The sequence below is a fragment of the Gouania willdenowi genome, chromosome 4 (genome assembly GCF_900634775.1).
Source record: "Gouania willdenowi chromosome 4, fGouWil2.1, whole genome shotgun sequence".
Lineage (NCBI taxonomy): Eukaryota > Metazoa > Chordata > Actinopteri > Blenniiformes > Gobiesocidae > Gouania > Gouania willdenowi.
In genome coordinates, this window is record NC_041047.1 from 19,420,206 (window position 1) to 19,444,167 (window position 23,962).

General features: G+C 39.7%; 2 protein-coding genes across 4 annotated transcripts in view; both read left to right on the plus strand.

Annotated features, from left to right (window-relative positions):
• Positions 1–3,045, plus strand: part of ttc39a (tetratricopeptide repeat domain 39A) — a 40,038-nt gene extending 36,993 nt beyond the window's left edge. For both annotated transcript variants that reach the window (XM_028444124.1, XM_028444125.1), the window contains one exon: positions 957–3,045. In XM_028444124.1, the coding sequence (XP_028299925.1) occupies positions 957–1,074 (118 nt within the window). In that variant the 3' untranslated portion in view covers positions 1,075–3,045. The remainder of the gene's footprint in view (positions 1–956) is intronic.
• Positions 3,046–3,547: 502 nt separating this feature from the next.
• On the plus strand, positions 3,548–23,962 carry rnf11b (ring finger protein 11b). Of its 2 annotated transcripts, none has more exons than XM_028445033.1 (3): positions 3,548–4,084; positions 22,739–22,908; positions 23,735–23,962. In XM_028445033.1, the coding sequence occupies exons 1-3, from the start codon at positions 3,962–3,964 to the stop codon at positions 23,904–23,906; spliced, it is 465 nt and encodes a 154-aa protein (XP_028300834.1). In that variant the 5' UTR covers positions 3,548–3,961; the 3' UTR covers positions 23,907–23,962. The 2 variants fall into 2 exon arrangements, with proteins under 2 accessions (XP_028300834.1, XP_028300833.1); XM_028445032.1 differs by lacking the exon at positions 3,548–4,084 and adding an exon at positions 13,704–13,853.

Sequence of the window (23,962 nt, forward strand, 5' to 3'; positions counted from 1 at the left end):
AACAAGCGCGCCAAAGCGGCAGCATCGGAAGGAGCAGTCAGCCGGAGCTGAGGCTCGGAGGCTTCACGTGCCTTGTGTCAGTGAAGGACAGCACTCACGGAACAGAGCAAAGTAAGAGCTGTTATACCTACCTTCTCGACCTTGTGTGGTCTTAAGCAGGCAGTAGTCCTGCCAGCGTCCGTCAACTGGAAAAAAAGAAAATCCTGTCTGTGGACAGTTAAACTGGTCAGAACTAACACGTGAGAAAACAAGGGGAGGAGAAGAGGTTTTTGAGTGGTGCACACCTGTCCGTATCCTCCTTTTATAGGAGGGGGGAGGGTCTCCCAGACTCCCAGACTGACGCGCTTCACCGGCCAATCAGGATTGGCATAGTGAAATAGAGTTTTTCTCAGGAATGTAAACAGAGGTCACATCCTTTAGTGAGACATTTCACAAAATATTATGAAATAGAACTTGTTTCCCGCATAAAATCTGTGGCCCACTTGCGATAAAACGGCTCTTATTTTCGCCCCTGAACTAAAATGAGTTTGACAGCCTCTGCTGTAGTGTAATCAACTGCAATCAAATGAAAACATGCAACATAAGAAACACTGAAATGTTAAGATATTGTTTAATATATTGAACATCAAAAGTGATGAAATAATGATGATATGCAATAACTTCTGGCAGATCACTACCACTGTGAGCTTTTTAAACTTTATACCACCACTGGTTCCAGTGCTGACTCACTGCACACCTGGGAAAAATATAAAGAATAAATCCCATGTGTGAGCTTGTGTATACACAGTTTATGATCACAAAGAAATATTTTCTTAATCTTAATTATTACCCATCTGATTATTGTAGATGTACAGACCAGACCAGAATACATGTTTTATTTGTGTTTTTAGTTATTTGTTATGTACAGTTTGGTTTTACTTTCTATGTGACTGTCAATGGCTTTTTCTTTGTTACAGACAAAATTACAAGAACTACTCGATGGAGTCTCGGACACATTTCCGTATACAGGCTGCTCTACTCAAGGCTAAGGGCACTACTGGAGAGAATGGCATCTATGTAGCCCCCAGCCCATAGCGAACAGAGGAGGGCAAAGACTGCACCTTGTTTCTTCACTCCCATAATGCAACAGTAGAACATAATGAGCATAGCCTTTATAAAGGAGAGTGACTCCCAGAATGCACCACTTTAGTGGTGAACTGAAACTCCTTCTGGCTATGACTGGTGTAAGTGAATTTACTTCTCCAGATTTATCTTAGGACAAACCATCACTTCTCTGTGTGATATAAAACAGAGACATATTTTTTAAATGTGCCTATCTTTGTGAAGCATTACTTCCTGCAGGCTTATTTCTGTCACTCTTTGGTCACCCTTAAGTGACTCAAGCAGAAAACAAGGTCAGATGTTTGCACTGACTGTGCCAGTTTAAGCCCAGTTCTAGTGACTGACACAAACCACCCACCCAAGAGCAAAGTTTGACTTTGTTGCTACAAAGAGTTACGAAGATGACATCCATTGTTTATCTCATGTTACGTAAAACCAGCCCAGTCATGACTTTAGTAATGTGTCATTGGTGAAAATCAAAATGAAGAACCAAAAGTGCATATCTGAGGAATTAACCTGTTACACCAATTAATACTTGGTTCAATGTGTTCTTTGAAACTAAGTTTGCATTAAGATTGTACTTAACTTGTTTGTTTTTCCCTTGAAATGGACTATAACAACGAAATTATGAAATATTTTTCCTAACTCCAGTCTCCTGTCAAGGACATGATCAAACCTGAAATTGTTGTGAATTCGCAGTTACGTTTATAGATTTTTCTCTCAGCTTTGTAAGAAAGTAAATCCTGCAAATCCTCCAGTGTCATGAAAAAAGCAAAACTGTCAGTGAGAGTTGTTTTAAATACTGTCTATTGCACCTTTCAGACAAGTTGTCCCGTTTTAAGGCGACAGATGAATGTGTCTTTTAGAAAGGCAGACTCTGTTCTTTTCTCTTCCTGGGGTTTGGGATAGGCTCCAGCAGCACTTGAGTCCAAACAAAAGGGCCAGTCAAGAACAGCAGTGAAGGACTGCAAGCCAGTCCACTTTCTCAGCAGAATCTCTAAACCACTAACCATCTTCCTACTGTGTGAACATCATCTGCTGCTTCTGTGCGAGCCATACTTACCTATACTACAACTCATATGTGTACTTCTATACACTACCTTGTTGGGGAATAAGTGAAGTGTTATTGCTCGTGTCTGCTTACTTATATATTTTAATATGCAAGGTAAAAAGTGACTGTTTACCTGAGAAAAAAAGTACTGCTACCGACTGATACTACTTATATATGCTCTGTAAACTGTATTTGACTAACAATCTGCACACAAATTCTACAAAGGATTTGAACACAAGCAATTGAGATGTTGCTACTTTTAGCTATATGTCAATGACATTTGCCCCCCAAATCAGAATTACAAAAAATATTTGTAACACATGTTGGATTGTTCATGCTTGTCAGTTCCGAGGTAGCTGTTACTGCTTGTTCAGTAAATTGTGTGCATAGTTTCAGATTTGGTGAAGGCATTAATAACCAGTGAAGAACATGTGCCATCAGAGACTCTTTTGTTATTTTTCGCAGTTTATGCTTTGGGTCATTGTCCCTCTACATTACAAAGCAATGCACTGTTTGAATCAATAACATTGCCAACAAATGTTATCAACAATGTCCAATCTATCAATAGAATGTGGCTCCAAAACTGTAGGCTTTTTTTTTTTTTTTTAACTCTTAGCAAACTATTTTTGGTGTTCAACAATGACTGTACTTGGTTACCTTCTCAAATGAAATTAATGAATGAAATCTTGCTTGGCTGGCAGTGACTGCATTCTGTAATTTATATTAAGGATTTGGCCTTATGAATGTGCAACTGTTAAACATTGTGGGAATACCACACACATGGCCTTGGAATTGCTGAAATGGCATTTGTTTAATTTCTGAAAGCCCATTTATAAGTAGAGGATGTGTTGTATAATGTAAATACCCTCAAATTAAAGCTGAAGTCTTTGAAACACGTCTCTGTTGTCGAGGAAAATCATCTCATCCTATGAGAAAATTGCACTCATTTCTCCAGAATCGTATTTTTATGTATATACTACAGCCTCCATTCCACCCACAATGTTGCACTGTTTTAAACACATTAAATATTATTTGAAGGTGTTGATATGAAAGTTCCAATAAAATCCCTGCACTATAAATGCTATGAGTGCTTGAGACCATCTCGTCTATTAGGAATGGCAATGAGAAAAAAAATAATATTCGGTGAAACTCTACAAATAAACTGCAGTAGTATCGTGTACAAACCGAGGGATGCCATAATAATACACAATAGCCAGCAGTCCAACACTAAAACTGGGCATCTATGTCTGTGACATGACTGTCACAAAGGCTCGTTTATTGACGTCTGGCTCTGTTTATGTTTTAGCGAAGGGCAACGTGATCATGAATCTAATTGGCTAACAGGAACGCTGATATAAAAAAGGTGTAAGCTGATTGGCCAGAGGGCGGGACCTTAGGTTTGCTACATCACTAGCTTTGTCACCCTGCAAACTGGAAAGTCTCTGACAAGCAGACGGGATACTGCTCATAAACCGAGTCATTTTTGAATGAATGACATTAGTATATCAGTCAATTTGAGGCGTGTGTCGAAATATTCTCCTTTCGAGGGTGTGGTCCAACTCTTTTAGGCGACTAAATGGTGCTCTATGAATGCTAGCAGGCTAGTTCTTTGTGTGCTAGCTGCTAGCTGGATGTTTTGTTGTTGTTGAGCTGCTCTCCCCGTCGTCTGGGAGAGGAGAGCCCGTCAGCTGTGCATGGGAAAACCGCCAAGACGTCTTCTCGTTCGCCGTCTTTTGCCCATCAAGGTCACCACAGTTTGTGAAGCAAAGCTGAGGTAAAGTGAGAGTTGGACTGAAGAAGAGTAAGGAGATGGGAAATTGTCTAAAATCTCCCACCTCCGATGATATTTCCCTGCTGCACGAATCCCAGTCTGACCGGGCTAGCTACGGAGACGGTGCTGACCCCGACCAGGAGCCGCCGCCCCCCTACCAGGTACCCTAACAGCTGTTTATACTAAAATTAAATCAATCTTTTAAACGAGTGTCGGGTGACGTAAGGCTAGACTGCTTTGCTCCTTTAAACAAACACTGACTCTGAGCTTTCTCTGCTGTTTGAGAGCTCACACAATAAATCGCTTTGTCATACCATCAAGTTCTGTTTTTTTTTTTTTTTTTTTTTTTTTAAAGTTTGCTTTGTTCTCCACTAAAATCACAGAAACTTGACCTGGTTTATTATATCTCCTATGTTTGTCTTCATCGTTTTACAATAGGTTGCCGAAAGTATTGGGACGTCTGCCTTTATACATCTCTGATCTGTTTGATAAGGAGTTTGTTCACCCTGTGCATCTTTAACTATTCTGGAAAAGGAGTGCAGTTATGGAAATCTTGAAAAATCTTTCCCGAGGTGTATTTTTAAGACAGCCACTTGATTCTGGTTTTGCTCTCTCTGCTCACATTCACCACAAAAAGGTTATTTTTTATTAATAGATTGATTGTTATGTTGATGACTCAGTTAAGGCCAGTCAAGTCTCTCCACTGTGAAACTTGCTCGGACATGTCTTTCTTTGTGAAATAGTGGGCTGGGATGTTAGACTGGGTCATTTCCCAAGCAGAACTCTCAAAAGGAAGCATGACATTGTCCAGTTGTTTTTTTCACTGGGATTAAGAGACTAAAATCACCCTACTATACAACAATCCATATTGTGATCTCACAATTCTGTACTAAATATGATCTTGGCACAAAATGACCAAGCGAGTACTGTTTACTTTGCCAACAGCCAAACAATTATTTTAGTTATCAATTAATATATATATATATATATATATATATATATATATATAAATAATAATCTATCAATCATACAAGCTACATTGCATGTTTTATAATGCTTCTTATTCCATGATTAAGAGATTTACGGGACACAAAAATCCTTTGAGCTCTTTTTATTGCACCAAAAAAAAAAAAAAAACATCCAAGAATCTCTGATTCCAAAAAAAAACATAATAGCACAGATCTATAAAATTATAGGCCAATAAGTTTGCTGAATTGGGACTGTAAAATACTAACTAAGGTGCTGGCCCTATGCTTACGAGTCCTTTCCAGTATCATACATCCCAATCAGACCAGTTTTATGAAAAAGCACTCTTCCTCTGATAACATCAGAAAATTATTGCACTTAATGTGGCTGAGCTAGTCAAAAGATGAGCCAGTAGCTGCCTTCTCCCTAGACGCAGAAAATGCATTTGATAAAGCTGAGTGGGGATTTCTTTTTTCAGATTTATCGCATTTTGGATTTGGAGTGGACCCCACTTTACTAAATGGGTCAAATTATTGTATAAAGAACCAAAGGCTGCAGTGGTGACCAATAGCATTATATTTTGATCTTTCACGTGGTACCCGTCAGGGCTGTGCACTCAGTCCCCTGTTATTTATTATTTTTATAGAAACTTTAGCATTGAAATTTTGAACAAATAAGGACATTAAAGGGATACTCATGGGTAAACTAGAACAAAAACTGCTTCTTTACGCGGATGACATTTTGGCACTGGTCACAGATCCACTTACTTCCTTACACATCTGATGGACACTATACAGTCTTATTCGAAGGTTTCAGGTTACACAATAAATAGGAACAAGTCTGAGGCCATGCCTTTATCTGCTCTCTGCTAGTCACATATGGTGGAAAAATTTTAAATCAAATGGACACCTAAAGGTGTGAAATATTTAGGGGTTAGACTCAGTGGATGAATTTCCCCTACTACATTTTAATTTATTGTTAGCTAAAATTAAAACAAATTTAGAAAAGTGGGAAAAACTCAAACTAACATTGTGGGGCAAGATTAATATCATTACAGACCCTCATTTTTAACTTTGTGGTTATGATGTTGCCAATTACAATTCCACTTGATGTCTTTACAAAGTAGGACATTTTGATTAAACATTTCCTGCGGGGAGGTAAAAAGGTGAGAATAAAATTAGAAAAATTATATGCCCCTAGAGAAAAAGGAGGTATGGGACTTGCAGATTCAAAGCTTTACTCCTTGTCATTTGAAATGACTAAAGTTGTCAAATATTGGGAGGAATAGAGTGGACAAGATTGGCTGAACAACATTGAGGTAGATATTTGTTCACCATCTGATCCAAGATCCAAGTTATCTCAAAAGCCTGATACAACCATCCTGGTTTGGATTCATTATTTTGAGATTTGGTAAAAAGTACATAAAATGTTAAAGCTGTCACATTATTTACAGAAATATATATCTCTCTGGAATACCTGCTATTTGTATTGGTAAAACAGCTGTTTTTTGGGCACAGTGGCATTCACGTGGCATTTGTCCTACGAGGACCTAACCTGGACATTTAATTTGGAAGGTAGAAAACATTTTTGGAAATATTTACAGTTAAGGCATCGACTTCTAAATTTAAGGAAACAGTTGAAAAATATATTTTAGATTATATTAGGATGCCACGTGAATGCCACATGGCTTCTAAGATTTATAAATTGTTCAATTATAGTTTCAGTGGTGAATCGTCAAACATGAAACTTTTTTGGCAGAAGGATCTGAAAACAGAGTATGCAAATGAGAAATGGTTAGCAAGTTTATCAGATAGTGGCAAATATGTAATGGAAGTCAGAAGTAAAATCATACAGTATAAGCTCTTACATATATATGATCATACTCCGACCAGACTGCACAGGATGAAACTAATGGCAGACAATTTGTGTTGGAAATGTAAAAATGAGGTGGAGACATATTTACACTGGCTTTGGGAATGTTCTCTGGTTCCACCTTTTTGGAATAAAGTCTTGGAGGTTATAAGTGCCTGGTCTGAGACAGAAGTCCCTCAGACTCTAGAACTGTGTCTTTTGGGGGACATATCTCAAATGGCGAATGTCTCTAAAGGAGTCTTTTCAATCATAATGGTCGGCCTTGTGAAAGCGTCCAGGATCATTTTTAAGACACCTGGATCAAATCAATGGCAGACACAGCGTCCTATGAGGTCATGCTCAACAAGTTAAAAAGGGGACAGCGACACTTATTGGAATGGCTTTTGGGACTCTATCAAAGCTGATATAAGTGTTGTGTAAAGCCTCTGTGTTGCTTGCAGTGCAATTAATTGTTCTGAATTTTCCACATTTCTTAATTGTCCCAGCTCATTGCAGTTCTATCTTGTGAGATGTCTCACTATGGAATGTGACCTCGGTCTACATTCCTCTATTTCACTATGCCAAACCTGATTGGCATAGTGAAATAGCACGACAGTCCGCTGGGAGACCCGCTCACCTCCTATAAAGGAGGACCCGGACAGGTACGCACATTCAGAAACCTCTTCTTCTCTCAGTTATCTCGCGTGTCTTAGTTCTGTCCAGTTTAACTGTCCACAGACGGGATTTTCTATTTTCTCAGTTGACGGACGCTGGCAGGACTATTTCCTACCCAAGACCACACTAGGTCGAAAAGTGGTTAAACAGCTCTTACCTTGTTCTGCTCGGTGAGTGCTGTTCTTCACTGCTGCAAGGCACATGGAACCTCCGAGCCTCAGCTCTGGCTGACTGCTCTCTCCGACGCTGCTGTTTTGGCACACGCGTTGATCCCAGCGGCCTCTCATTCCAGTGACAGCCCTGCTGCTAGCTTTGTGCTGCAAGGCCAGAGCTCACGGACCTCAGCACACCTAGCTGTCATCCTCAACCCCTGCCCTCGATGCCCCCGGTCTCCTGCGCACGTCGATCTCCCTCCTGGCCCCTTACTACGGTGTACAGCCCGGCTCTAGCTCTGTACCACGGTACTCAGGCTTCCGAACTCCAGCGACCCAGCTGCTGTTCAATAATTCAACGCTGTCTTCGACGTTCTGGCTCCTGGTCAGGTGTAGTGGCTCTCCCTTGTCACTTTGTCTCCTGGAACGAGCATGGTATGTCCCTCTGTTGAGCGGTCGGCCGCCAACAAGGTGATCCACCGCTCTGTAGGTGGGCCCTCTTGTCACATAGAGCCCGCTCCCGCTTCTCGGGCGGTGCCAACCGCCTCTGGCAGAGGGTGCCATCACGCCACTCTCGGGCCCTTCGGCTGCATGCAGCTTGCCTCCGGGAGAGGGTGCCACCGCATTGCTGATGACGCCTCTCACGGTGAGGAGACCAGAGCGCTTGACCTCTCTTTCCCTGAGGATAGACAGGTGGAGAGCGCTTATAGCTCCTCCCTGGGTGTTACAGACGATATTGAAGGGACTCAGGCTGCAGTATGCATCTGTTCCCCCGCAGTTTGCTGGCATAATACACTCACAGGCTCGAGGAGATTTGGCCCTTGTGTTACAAGAGGAGATTGCCTCTCTGTTGCGCAAGGGGGATATCTCGGTGGTCCCTCCCACTCGGTCCCGGGAGGGGTTCTTTTCCAGGTATTTTTTGGTCCCCAAACGAAGGAGACTATCCTGGATTTATTGGCCCTGAACAGGTGCCTCAGGAAATACATGTTCAAGATGCTCACACATTCCTCCCTTTTGTGTCTGGTGCAACAGAGCGACTGGTTCACATCTGTCGACCTCAAAGATGCGTATTTCCACGTTCGAATATATCCCCCTCACAGAAAGTACTTTTTGTTTGCTACGAATATCATGTACTCCAGTTCGGCCTCTCTTTGAGTCAGAGGGTATTTCTGCACTGCACAGATGCAGTGATCGCCCCGCTATGGATGTGGGGCATTCGCTTGGCCATATGTCTGGACGGTTGGCTGCTCCTGGCCCAGTCGGAGATGGACGCCAGGATGCATATGTGTATTCTGCTGCATCACCTGTCTGATCTGGGATTCATGGTGAATACAAAGAAGAGAGTGTGTCCCTACGGAGTAAATAGTCTTTCTGGGTTTATCTCTGCGCTCTGTACCTTTGCCTCTGTTCTGCTCGCTGATCCACTTCCTTCCGTCTCTCAGGGGACATCATGTCCTGGTCAGGACGGACAACACCACGCCAGGGCAGTTTATGCTCCCGTTAGTTGCGGTCACTGGCACGCAGTCTTATCCTGTGGGGTGTGGGACTTCTCCTCTCGCTGAGGGTGACGCACGTCCCAGATATCATAAACGTGGGTGCAGGCCTGCTGTCCAGGGTCGTGCCAATTTACGGGGAATGGATGTTGCACCCAGATTGAGCACAACAGCTGTGCGCTCGTTACAGACGGGCCAAGGTGGACCTGTTTGCCGAGGTAGAAAAGGCGCAGTATGCGATGTTGTTGTCCCTGAGCAACTTGGGGGCTCCCCTTGGCGATTAGCCGCGCGTGCTTCTCTATGCATTTCCACCATTGGTTCTGATTTCCCCCCCCCACCCTGTGCAGGATGAGAGGCACAGTTTTTCATCCATGCCCATGAGCGTCTGGTGCTGTGGGCTTGGCCCCTGAGTGGTGCAATCTGTTGGCCGTAGGGTTATCACAGTGTGATATCTACCATACAGAGCGCCCAGACCCCCTCTACTAGAGCTCATTATGATTGCAAGTGGAGTGGTTTGAGGAATGATTTTCCCTAGGGAGGCCACATTCCCTTTCAGTGCCCGGTGGGTGTGATTCTGTCATTCTTGTAGGGTCTGATTGACAAACACAAAGCCTTTTCAGCTGTGAAAGTGTATTTGGCAGCGATCGCCGCCTGTCCCCTGGGGTTTGGGGACAAACCGGCGAGTCAGTACCCACTGGTCTGCCTGTTTATGATGGGTGCGCGCATGCTCCTCCCCGTGTCCAGACCGATGGTTCCACGATGGGCGGTGGTTCTGGAGGGACTTAAGGTCCCTCATTTGAACCAATGGGTTAGACGGACCTGAAGTTTGTCTCTTTTAAGGCTGTCTTTTTGCTGGCTCTGACTTCAGCCAAGAGGGTCAGCGACATTCATGCACTCTCGGTTCACCCGTCTTGCTCAGCTTTTCCCAGGTGATGAGAGAATCATTCTGAGGCCCAACCTGGCTTTTGTGCCGAAGGTGGTGAGCTCATACTCCCATTGACCTGTTGGCTTTTTCTGCCTCATAGGGTGAGCAGCGGCCTCATTTGTTGTGCCCTGTTCATGCGAATCGCACTTATATGAGCAGGACAAGGTGCCTCAGGAGGAGCGATCAGCTGTACTTGTCCTGGGCCAATCCCCGTAAGGGGATGCCTGTCACTAAGCAACGCTTGGCACACTGGGTGGTGGAGGCTGTTGTTTTGGCTTACTCGAGTCAGGGTCTGCAGCCACTTACAGGTCTGCGTGCACACTCAACTCTGGGTCTTGCTTCATCCTGGGCTTTGTTCAGGGGAGTATCTGTTCAGGACATCTGTGTAGCCGCGAGCTGGTTTTCGCCCCTCACATTATCCGCCCCGTGCATGTAACCAGACTTCTGCCCTGAAGGCTGGTGCCATTCTATAAGCATGTCTACACTAATAGAATTTCCATATACAATAATGAGGCATCACAAGAAATAGAACTTTAGGATACTTTTGTAACCCCAGTTCAACCTAAAGATATTTGTTTTTCAGATTTATTTTTACTGTAACCTTATATATGCTGTTACCTTGGGGTTAGGGGGTGGGCGCATCAGCTTTTATGTTAACTCTTTCAGTGCCATTGACGTAAGCTTACGTCATTTCAAATCCATAAGCTCAGTGCCATTGACGTAATATTACGTCAATTACGTTTTTTCACGGAGATTACTAGAATACACCCTGGTGGAAGTCCCTCATCAATATCTAAGATGTAGTGTGATGTAGTGACCAACTGGTGCCCTGAAGGTGGCAGCAGTGCACCTTGGCATGAGAAATTAGCCACTGATGCAACCATTAGCTAAGGAGGGAGAAGCAAGGACGAGGGAGATTATGGGGCTATGAAATGGTATTGTGAAGCATCCAGCAGCTCACAGCTCCCCATACTAACAGAACTTATGTGGACCTGAGTGGATTATTGATAATGTCGCGGTCGTGAGATAAAACCATCAACTAACGCGACCAAACGGGTCATTCCTGCGTGTCGGGAGGAAGAGGAAATTACGTCTGTGTGATTGACGGTAGGAATGTGAGATATTTTATCGATTATGATTTATCGTCAAAAACATTCTCACTGGTAAGAATACAGTATGTCATTCCATGATATAAACGATAAATTCCCATGTTGGAAATTAGCGAGGGCCACGGGCTGTTTGTCCCTCAATTTAGCCAAGAATGCCCCCAAAAAACCGTGTTCCACGGGCCAAAACTGCCCCTGTTTGTGGTCAAAAACGTATTATTCTCTGGAGCAGAATGCTGTTTACGGAAGCTCTGCACGGTGTGCACTGCCACCGCCCCCCACACACACCGCCATCTGTGTGTGTGAGGTCATGGCTACCTGAAGCTGTTGTGCTGCGATACATCATGGACCGGTACTTGGTTAAGACCAGACAACCATCCAACAAAGGGAACCGAATCGTTCCTCCGTCAGATCCACCCAACGTTCCACAAACATGGGTACAGAGATGAACCCGCAGCAACGATTATGAACTGGAAATTCAACTAAAGCTAACTATGCTAAGCTAACACACGACACACAGACTGGGCTAATCACTAACACTAACCACTAAATATAAGGAATAGTAAAAAGAACACTTCTTACTTTCCTAAAGCCACAGATATTCACTGATTTGTTTATGGACAGATTTAACACATGTATGGAAGGATAAAAGCTAAACATGTCACATGTTGTATGAAGTAAATGTTAGCATGAAATGCGATATTTTTTAATTATATTTCACGTATTCACAAGACAAAGCTGGTCCCATTAGACTAATTTATTGAGATTATTACACCTAAATATACTGAATGATTAAATCATCAAGCTTGATTTGGATGAATTATAGGAAAGATATATATTTATCAATCATAACTTTATGTAACTCATTATCAAATATGAAATAAACAAGATTCATCAGCAGTAAAAACTATTGTTATTGTTATTTGTGCTTTTCATGTGTGTGGTTTTTTTCTTTAATTTTATTTATTTCAAGTGAGGAAATAAATGAATTACATACAATAACACTAATAGTGATCCACATGGACAAATATTCCATAAAATATCAGCTCATGAACTCTTTGAGTCAGCAGCTATTGTAGCCTTTTTAAATGTGTTTAGAGTTGATGTATTCAGATTTATTTGTTTGTAAGGAACCTGTTTACATTAAGTTGTGAATTTTTTTTTTAAATTGTTTTTATTTATCGTGATTGTTATCATTAGTGATAAATACCAGAAATTATCGGGATAAATTTTTTGGCAATATCGCCCATCCTTAATTGACGGGGGGAGGAGATACAAAATACAGTAAGTAAAACATTCAACTGTGAGCCAAATAGCAAAATAATAATATTGTTGCCATCAAAAGCCTTATCTCAGTGTTGTTGTTTTTTTTTTTTTTTAGAAGGAAACCAATGTTCAGATGTTATAGTTTTCAATAAAGCAAAAATAATTGCTTCAGAGTCACTGACAGATTTTTTTCTTTTTAGAAAAAGCCTGTTGCTCTGAAACTGGTGATTTGTGTTAAACTTGCTCTATTTTATGGATGAACAAAACAAGCTACAAGCAAAAAACTTTTTTTGATGAAAGGAGAGACTTTAATCTTAAAAAAATTAGTTACAAAAAAAAAAACATGATTTCACATGACTATTAGTTTTATTTAGGTTTTAACTAAATAAAGCCGAATAGTAATAAACTGAGGTAAAACAAAAGTCCCTCCCCCCAGTTAAGCAATTAAAAAACATAATATTAATATTTAACTTAAAAAGTAAATAACAAATTAAATTGAGTTTAGCTGTGATAGTGTGCAGTTATTGTGGCTACAGTATGTTTTAACACCAACATCTATTAATCAATTAGGGGCGTGTCCAACCACAAATGATTCACTAACAAATACAGCTTCCTTTAAACCTCAAGCAAAATAACAGTGCATTCTTTTTTAGGTTATAATTGTTATTGGTTAAGTGTTTTATCAATAATTGTACAATCAAGTTTTCATGTTACAATTTTTAATTGTTTTTTATGTATCAACATATAAAATATTATTTGAAACACTTCAATTTACAGACGGTACGTGTGATTTTATGTCTCTGAGCCAAACACAGCTGAAATGGTCCTATAAATGCACTCGTCACATGTTCCCTCTATTTCCTCATGCATATATATCAACAAAGTTATAATGTTGTTTTGGATACATAATTACAGGTGTATCGTTTACTTGTATAAAAACGTTTTGCAAAGAAAATAAACCTGTGTGTAGTGGTTAGTACTTAGACACTCACTGTCTTTGTCTTTTTGGTAAACTTTAGCCACTAGTTACGCCACACTCCGCTGGCTGATCCATGTTTCTTTGGGTGCCCACGGTAACAGTATAATAGCAGAAGTAAGGGCGGCAGTGCTTCAAGAAAAACAGGTCGATGCTGAAGACTGATAATTCTCATCAACCATTTGCCTTAATCGGTTTAGTCGGTTTAAGCGACAAATCATTTGAGGCCAAGAATTGTACAATAGATTTCCAGACAGATGAGTATTTGTGACTCACTTGGGTGTAGCTATGGAAGTGATTGTCACTACTGAAAATAGGGGTGGACTGGTACTAAACAACCTACTGCTTATTTCTCAATAGACTCAAAGCAACTATGCCTCATTTTGTTGAAGGAAGTTTATTAGTTCTAAAGAATTTAATTTTAAAATATTTTTTATTGGTCATTGTGATGGACACAAACACATGCAGCTACTTTCTTTGTCTTATAAGCTCGCACATGGAGTTAAATCGACTCAACACGGTAGGTCATGCACTGGAGAAGTGAACTCTTGTTTACTTATGCTTTGTGTGTTTTTCTATGTCGAGGTGGACTGGTTTGTGTAATGCAAGTTTTTGGCAGAAAGGCAAGGTTCCCTGTTACTAGGTCAAGCCAGGTTTTATCTGTAGATTTAAGATAACTGTCTAAAGCATGGGAAGCACGTGATGATATTCGGTCAGAAGACTTGAGTAAGAAAAAAAGCCCCAAATGTTCGTTTTTATCAAACAGTGATGAATCGATATATATTTTCTCTGTTTATTTTCACACCAATTATCTGATTTATAAACAAAAGGGGAATTTATACGCATGTGCTTTCAATGAACATATTTACGTTCTTGCATCATAACTCTTTATATGATATGTATGCCAACATGAGGCTCTTAAAGAAAATAATTGCTGACCCCTGATGGAGAAGTAGTTATAGAAGATAAATGAGTGCATGCTTTGCATAAGTTCACAAAACTCTGTTCCCATCTTACTTTCGCAAGAAGGGTTAACTAACTAGTTAAAACCTACTTATAAAAGACTCTTTCAGATTTGCCAGCCTCTCCCTGGTGACCACAGTAATCACCACCTTCACTGTCTGAACACAGCTCACATTTTTTGTGGGCTTGAGGGGTCAGCTTACCACGCTAAATGAATCCTGTGTGTAGAAGAGAAGGGATGAATTTCCCTGCTATCCTATAGTTTAAATTAAAATTGGTGTGGTTAAAAGCAGTTGAATACAGTTTGAAATGCCCAGTATGCTCTGTAATAGATACTGTCCTTCATACAGAGTAAAAAACATCCTTTGTGGAAAACTTTAATAGTAACGAATAGGGATGTCCCGATACAACTTTTTCACTTCCAATATGAGACCGATATTGCAGCCTTGAGTATTGGCCGATATCGATCCGATACGATATTACTTATTTTGTAGTGTGGAATTGGAGGTTTAATCAGGTGATGTTACTCAAACCGAGAACAATAGTCAGCAACAGTAGGTATGAGAAAAACTGACCCATTTATTATTAACCAATTGTTACATAAATTTTAACCTTCAACATAATATCTACAGTATTCTACAATTGAATAAAATAAATAAAAATAAATGATAAACCCTGAAAAAAACTTAAATAAATCCAATAAAAAGAAATTATACTTTTAAAGTGCAAAAAAATTCACGTTCACTACAGTTATTTTTTACTCTCAGTATATGGTGGGAACAACTGGGAACAACAACACAATATTGTCCACTGTACACTGCTTAAAGTTAAGTTTCATTGACTGTGTCCAAAACAATGTGATCATTGCGCTTATGCTGCGTTCACACCAAACGTATTTCGGGTGTCAAAATCGTGCCTCACGCCCGTAGTTGGATGCTTGTAATCGTTGAATCAGTACGCTTGTCACCAGCGTCGAAGCGTCCACACAAGTTGGGAAGGGACTCGCATCGGCGCTCGCATCGCCTACCAAGACACCAACTACAGGCGCTCTATTCCAGCAGAAGCGCGCCTGTCCAGCTCCTGATTGGTCGACGCGCTGCAATATGCCCCAAAAGTTCAACTCCAGCGTCGGCCACGTTGGAGGCGCCGGATGCACGTCAAAAGCTTGAAATCTCTTTGATTGGCAAATGAACGATTAAAGTGCAATAGTGCAAGTTTTTTGGTAATTTATTTATGACTGTAAGAAAAAGGTTAGCATCCTAAATTGTATTCAAAGAGAATATAATGCTTCGATTCAGTGGTAGGTGCTTATCTTTATTGATTATGGCAGAATACATACTGTACCTCAGTCTGCAGCAATATTGGCAAAACCCATCAGAACTAACAAAGAAGAAAATGTATGGGTAAGCTTTAGCTTTTACTACATTGGTTTACATTAGATCAGGGATGGGCAACTTTATCACAGCGGGGGCCATAAAAATGCTATTGATTCTGATCCAAGGGCCACATTATCAACATTCATGTGGGGATTTAGAATAATGACTAATTAGAGCATTAGAATGGGGGGGGGAAAGGTGTTTGTTTTTTGTCCTTTTGTCATTGTGTGTTTTTCTTATTTTTTGTCTGTTTTCTTATTTTTTGTGTTCTTGTTGTAATTATGTGTATTTTTCTGTCATTTTCTGCATTTTTGTTGTCGATTTGTACATTTTTGGGTTCACTTCCTGTATTTTTGTTCTTGTTTTCTGTGTTTTCCTGCCATTTTTGTACATTTGTGTTTCATGTAGTAATTTTGTTTGTGGTTGCTGTGTCTGTCATTTTGTGTATTTTGGGAATTGTTTGTGTACTTTGTACTACAATTTTGGGGGATTTGTTTTGGGGGCCACACAGAATTAAACCGAGGGCCACATGTGGCCCCGGGGCCTCCATTTTGCCCATGTCTGCATTAGATGCTTGTCCCTGCCGATTTCAAAATGATCATTCCTTGTCACTTTTTCAATTTAAATTTTATTTTTTGTGCAATCATATGCAAAGTAGGCAATGTGTGTTCAGCCCAGTAATTTTTCACCATGGCACGAAAAGGGTTTGCTGACTCATTACGTTGTGGTTGGTCCAAGGGAGATAAGACCCGTGTGTATTTATATCCGACAAAGAGTGCGTTTGTGTGTGTGTGCGTGTTTGGTTCCATGGTGGTAAATCTCGAATTCCTTTAATAGAGATGGTCAGATTACAAATTTAATCAATCCCATTTTCTTCTGCATTTATCTTATGGTGAGCAAATTTTGTTGGCCAAAGCTCTAAAATGTCATTATTAAGGACATCTTAACTCTTTTTGTTTTTTTTTACTAAATAATTTACATTTGTTTGAACATGAGCAATTTTTTACTTCAACATCACTGATAAGCAATGGTCAAAAAAGATTTCCATACCCCTTTAAAGTTTAGTGGACTACGCTATAGGCTCTACTGACTGTTATCGATGCACTGAATCACACAAGTAAGAAGCACAGTCTGCCAAGGCCCTGCACTACTCTATGAATACGACAGCTTGCTGTCAGCACTTTGCTTAAAGCTCAGTGAGCTCAGCCAGAAAAACGTTTCTTGAGAGGGTTTTTCTAATTAGCTGTCAGACTTGAAATGTCCTCATGGGAAGATACAAGAACAGAATAATGGGGTTTGAGCTTTTTTTCCTCAATGGCCGGTGCTGTAGTGGGTAAACAAAGTAAACACTTTAAAATGAGCACCCCTTGCCTTACACAAAACATGCACATTAGGTTATATGATGTAGATCAGAAGTTCTCAACTGGTCTCACCCTGGGACCCGCGTTTTTTTTTTTTTAAGAGTTTAACCAACTTTAATTCAGTTTTTCAAAAATAGCTGTCAAAAACACACACACACATAATATATTTTTTAAACATAAATCTATATATTTTTCCTGTGCAACATGCATTTCACAGCAGGCCTGTCAAAAGAAAAGTATATTTCAAAATAAATGACAGTCATCAACATGAGAGAAATTAAGTATTTTTTTTTTTTTGACCAGCTGTCCGCAACCCACTTTTGCGCCCCGACACACCAGTTAAGAATCTCTGATGTAGATAATATCGCGCAATACAGTCATGGATTCATTGTAGTAGATGAGAGATGGGCAACATTTATCACAGCAGGGGCCACAAAAATGTGATTGTCTGATCCGAGGGCCACATTATCAACACGTTGGCATTTAGAATAATGATCCCTCTGGGCATTAATACAGGAAAGAACAAAGGATTTGTGCATTATTGTAGTCATTTTGTGTGCTTTTGTTTGAATAATATTGTGCTTGTGTTTTTGGAGTCATTCTTGTGTAATTTGTTGTCCTTTTACACATTTTTGTTGTCATTTTCTGCATTTTTCTGTCATTTTGTGTGTTCTGGGAGTCAATTTGTGTATTTACTTTAATGGGCCCCACAAAACTAGACTAAGGTCCTTGGCCTCCAGTTGTCCATGCTGGAAGTAGATCATTGAGATTTGATTCTGTTACAACTGCAGGTATCTGACAAAAACATTCAGATTGCATTTGTATCCTTGTACAGCAGCACTGCTAATGATCTTGAAAGCTCCTTGTGACAGATTACTTACCATCATGTCCTAATATGGTAAGAAACCAACTGGAGGGGGCAGAGTGTGTGCAGTGCTAACAAACAAGTCGTTGTTCTACAGGTCAGTGGCATAGTCCATGGGATTTCCCTTTCACATACACACACATTTAACCACCAACAAATGTTTTTTTCAGTCTCATGAGTTAATAGCTCAGTTTTTACTTTTTAGTTGCTCATTTTGCCAAACGGTTATCATAAATAATCAGATCTCAGTGTCAGATGTAGAGCTGTCGACTGACATTCTGAGGAGATGGCTTTTGTACAGTATTGTTTGTTCAGTTCTGTTTTCTTTATGTAATCATCTTATTTGTTCATTTCTCAGTCTTTTTTTACAGCTGCTTCTTTATCCAATAATCTACAACTGACCTAATACCTTATATATTTCTATTTTAAAGCAAACATATTAACATTCGCATGTGTTAAAATGCAGAATTTTACCTTAACCAAAACTGAATAACAAATGCCATTTATGTAATGATTCCAATGAGAGACAAGTCCTAGCTCAGCTGACAGCAAATAGTTTGAGCCTTATCTTAGACTTCCATCACTAGAATAAAAGTAGCAATGACATTTAGTAAGGTAAATTGAACTACTTTACATATTTAAAGTGCAAAAATGTGTGGTGTCTGCACGCTTCATTTTACTAGATTGTGTGCTGTGAATCCATCACTCGAGTATTTCTTGTATTCAAGTGCAGAGTACAGGGAAGAAAATGTTCAACAATTAATACAATTATCTTTATTATGAAGATTTGGGAAGTGTTATTTTCTTTTGGGGAAAAAAGAGACAATTGAAATTGTTTTACTAATGCATTTTTAGGGTTTTCTTTGTTAATTTTTGTGTGGACACTGCAGTGTGCAGGTCCTAAAACAGGCCGTCTGGAGCTTGAGTCCCATGTGCATAGAGTATGTGACTACTCTGACTGCTTTGCTTTATCTGCGACACAGGCAAGAACATTTAGTTGTTAATGTAGTATTGTTTTACACTGTTGGCAGTAAAACAAGAGGCGCAATCTATAAATTATCTGTTATTTTTCTGATATGGGAAAAAGAAACATCCCACCTATGTTTGTAACAGTCCTTTTATAAAAGCTGTAGCATTATTGCTGTTGGTAATCAGGTCTATAAAGTTGGCAGTAAGAGAGGCATTTGTTCTGATCCTGGCAGGTAAATGGTGTTTGCTGTAACTCAACATTTTACTTGTTATTGAATTTGTGGTTTGAGAGTGCCTCAATGTTTTATTTGTCCACTCGACTTTTTGCTGATTTCTTTCAATTAGTGAAGAATGAAGGGAGGGGAAAAATGAACACCTCCCTTCTTTTTGTTTTTTTTCACTTTAGTTGGCTGCATCAGCTTTTCCCTCATTATTATGTGTAATTTTCACCTCCTTTTCTGCTCAACGTTGGCAGCCTTTGGACCTGCAGGCTATACGTTTCTCTGTTTCAACAACTTACCGAGCAAAGATTGTTTTTTTTTTTTTTTTTAACTCAGCAAGTCCCTTCATCCCACCCTTTTTAGTGCTCCTTTCACCCTGCCCATTCTCTTTTTCACCCTCCCTCACTGTCTCCGTCTCGCTTACTCTCGTTATTCTGGACACTGAGGTCACCTAATGATCACTTGTTACAGCCCAGTTGACGTGGTCGGCGTTAAATAGGAGAGGCAAACGACAACAATTTCACTGCTGACCTAGGCACGTCTGAATCTCACACGCACACACACGTGCAAAATCCCAGCTGCTCCCTGGAAATGTGCTGACTCAGGTAAAGCGTGCTGTCTGCTAGCTGAGTTAAACTGATTTTGAGTACTTTTGGGTCTTTTTGTGCTTCATTCATTGAGCCATTTATTATTTTATTCATTCATTTAATAATTCCTTGCTATCTGAAGAGTTCGTTTTGTGAATGTCTGTTTATTGCCTTGGTTGAGCATTTAGTTATCCTAGCAAATATTGGATTCAAATGTCAAAATAGTTAGGGCAATGGAGGGCTAATTTCTTTAGGTGTGGCTTAATTTAAAGAAGAAAAAAAAAAAAATCAAAAGTAAGTCATTTCTGTTTTTGTCATTCTCTTTTGCTCATCTAATGCTCTATAGCAGTGCTTTTCAGCCTTTCTGCTGCCCCACACCAGTGAGCTGTGAGAGGATGTTGGGTGTTTGGTGGGAGATTGTCAATAGGTCAAAAATATTCTTACAGCATTATGTCTATTTTCTTATTTACCCAGATAAATCATTTAGAAAAACTTCTCCTTTGCATCGACGACCTGGAATCAGTTAGGTTTAAAGGACTTGCTCAATGTCTCACAGTGATGGCCCAAAGTGGATGAGTCAAACCCATGATTATTTACGCCCTGGTTACTTACGCTTCCTTAACCATTGGCCATCACTGCCCAAATGAGTTGGTTGTTGTGCGTCTGTGCCTGCATGTGTGAATGCTGTTACTTAAATACTTATCCTGGCCAGGAGAGGGCAGTAGGTACCACATGTAGATGTCAGAAGAGAGGAAGGATTGCAGCATGTAGGTTTTGGGCTGCGAGGTAAACTTGCTAATATTCCATTAGGTTGTTTACAGACTAACTCTTTGCTCATTCTGGGAAACACTGTTTATTAATATGGGTAAAGATCAGTTATTTGCCAGAATGCCAGAATATATCTATAAAACTCAATCTACAGTGTTTTATGTTGTTTCTTTAAATGCTCTCTGCCTGTCAAGCTTGGCACTTGAAACTTAACGCCAGCTTCATCACCACGCAATCGCATCATGAAGGAACAGGAAGTGGTGCAAAAAGAAGAGCATGTCGGAAAGGCTTTTCCTGAGACGTAGAACTGAATGAAAATTGGAATATAAGCTGTAAGAAAGTCATATAAATGTGGCACAAATTACCTTTAATAGCAAAGAAAATATCCACAGTTAACGTGTGTTTATTATTAGTCATTGTTGGAAACTTTGTCCTCATGAAGAAAGAGTTAATAGTATCTTAGCAAGATTTTTGGTTCCAGAGACGAAACTGAGCTTGCTGACACAGTAGACTCCTTTGTTTTCAAACATCATTATCAATATCACAAAAAAATGTTTTTCAAAGCTACAAAATAGCTTACCATTTGATTGATGCTATACTTATTTTTAGTGGTCAAGGTCTCCTATAATGTAATATTTGCATTTTTTAGCATTCATCATGACTTATATCTACCTGGGCCTAGATGGAAGTAGCAGTTATTCGACAAAGAGTAATGACCTGCACTAATTGTAGTACTATCTATTCACACAAGCACACTGGCATACTGTGAGCCTATATTGACCTTTTGTACTGACTCATAACTGTTACACACTGAAATCCTGCTATTGACTTTGTATTATTTTTACGCTACTTTCACAACATGTCATTTTTTTTGTTTTTGCTAAGCTGTAAATCCCACACAGGCGTAGAAAAAGACTTTGAGCATTCAGATTCAGTTCACGTTTATTTTCACTCCGAAAGCAACACATAGGCTTTAGGGGCATTGAAGTTAGATCAATATCAATTTCTCATTCTTTGTAGATCAGAGTAAAATGACTTCACAGATCAGCGTCGTCTCATCTTAAATTTTCACTTTAAACTGCTGATGTCCAGCCCCAGAGGAAAAAATGTAAAGTTAAGAGAAAGTGAAAAGGATAAAGTTACAGTAATCTGGTCTTTAATGCGTTAATTAAATAAAACGTGTAGAGTTCATTTCACATCTGTGTGTCTGTTTAGGAACATGTGATGATGACCAGTGTTGTGTGCTTTGTCTCACTACAACTACACTGTGAGTGCAAACACCACCATCTACTGACTGACCATGTTCCATTGACTGTTGGCTTGATTAAATGTTCAATTGTTTCAATCTTACAGATCTTTTATATTAAGTGCAAAAGGTTGGTAGTACTAATCATTTTCATGTGTAATACTTTTTTTTATTAAATGTTCATACCATACATACATCCATAAGTCAAAGCAACAAATATTCAAAAAGATTTGGAGGCCCGTAATTGACTTTATTAAAAACTTGGATGTTTCTGAAGACTTGACTAATTTTAACATTATCTATTTTCATCTCCAAATTAACAACAGATGTAACAGAAAACCATTTCAGAGAAAGTCCAAATACAAGGTACAGGTTCAGTAATCGATATACAATGTTACTATTTTATATTTTCTAATTATGTTTGCAACAAAATGCTGCTTCACAAATACAGAAGTCCCAAATATTTATATTAGTCAATATTTGTCTTTACGACTCTACTTACATAAGGTCTTGGGTCTTGTAGAATTATCGTCAATAGTTAAAAACCAAATCAAGTAAAGCAGCAGGTGCTTAAGATGATCAAGCTCTCATGTGGGTGGTTAACCACCATTAACTAAACAGACTCTGCTAACACAATGAGGATGTGTGTGACTGTTGCCAGTCTTGTGTTGACAGATTTGTTAGACTATGGTTTTAACATTGTTTCAATGAGCTGGCAGCAGATGAAAAAACACATGAATTGAATGAGAAGGTTTCAGATCTTCATTCTTGGTTTACAGATGTTGTTGTTTTTTTTACATCTGCCGTAACGTTTTGTTATGTGGAAATGTAAAGCACAGTATTCAAATTGGTATTTGTCTATCAATAGATACACAAACACCAATAAAACAAAAGACTCTCACATCTATTCTAAATAACATCTTGTATATTTCTTTATTGTGCACAGATATTTAAGTGTCAATAATGAATGAATGTGACTAATGAACCAATAATGACTGACGACTATGATGCATGTCCTCTGACTAACGGGGTCTCATATTTTTATTCAGGAGCAGATCCATGTGCCTGTCTACCACCCAACCCCCAGCCAGGCCCGACTTGCCACTCAGCTGACAGAGGAAGAGCAGGTCCGCATAGCGCAACGTATTGGCCTCATCCAGCACCTCCCAAAGGGTGTGTACGACCCGGGTCGAGATGGATCTGAGAAAAAGATCAGAGAGTAAGTACAAACTGCTTCTGCTTTTGTGTCAATAGTGTATCAGATTCAGTAATACAGTTGCTAAAATCAAATCAAAAGAGCTGCAGCCGTTAACACATTATCAGCTACCTCAGCTAGCACACAAGACACTGGGATCCGTTTTATTTCTAAGGAAGCAGGAAGTAGAGAAAGAGAAAGAGCTGTAGTCAGACCCTTCTGAGCACACTTTGCTAATTTTACTTCCTGCCGCTATTGATATAATTGTGACACAGGAAGTTGAACTTAGCTGGTAAGCTAATCAACAATTATATGTTAAGGTTTTGTTTATTCAGACAAGGTTTTTCAGGAAATTTGATCTCCTGACATGTTTAGAAATTTCCTGAAAAACCTTGTGTGAATAAATGAAACCTTAACATATATTTTAAAAAAAGAAGACAAAATGAACCATTAGGATTTTTCAACAATCATTCGCAGGGCCCATTGTGTTCAGCCCATTGAAAAAATGTCATGATAATTTTTATATTTAATCAATTGTACCCATCAAATTAGGAAAAGTTATTAGATATGAAGCCAAAAAAAAAAAAAAGTCAACTATTATTTTTTGAATGATAATCATTGAATGGGGTCAAATTGTCCCCAAGGATCATGGGAGGGTTAAGAACACTGTCCAAAAACGATGCACTGAAACACAAGAGCTGCCTTTGATGCTTCCTTTGAAGTGAAGAAACATGTCATAAGATAAAACATTTCTTGAAAAACCTTTTCTGAATCTTGCTGGATCTACCAATCCAAACCAATGACATGCTTTAGTTGAGAGAATTGTGAACTCTGCATTTTCCCATTACAGGTGCGTCATCTGTATGATGGACTTTGTATATGGGGATCCCATCCGGTTCCTACCCTGCATGCACATCTACCACATGGACTGTATAGACGACTGGCTGATGAGGTCCTTCACCTGCCCCTCCTGCATGGAGCCTGTGGACGCTGCACTGCTTTCTTCTTATGAGACCAACTGACACGAACACACACCCATGGACTAGATGGGACACACACACACACACACACACACACA

Bases quoted from the DNA above. Each gene is read 5' to 3' on its own strand.
- rnf11b (XM_028445032.1), top strand. From the start codon at position 13,707: ATGCCTCATTTTGTTGAAGGAAGTTTATTAGTTCTAAAGAATTTAATT. The intron at 13,854-22,738 runs GTAGGTCATGCA...ATTTTTATTCAG, and splicing joins AGTTAAATCGACTCAACACG to GAGCAGATCCATGTGCCTGT. The intron at 22,909-23,734 runs GTAAGTACAAAC...TTCCCATTACAG, and splicing joins TCTGAGAAAAAGATCAGAGA to GTGCGTCATCTGTATGATGG.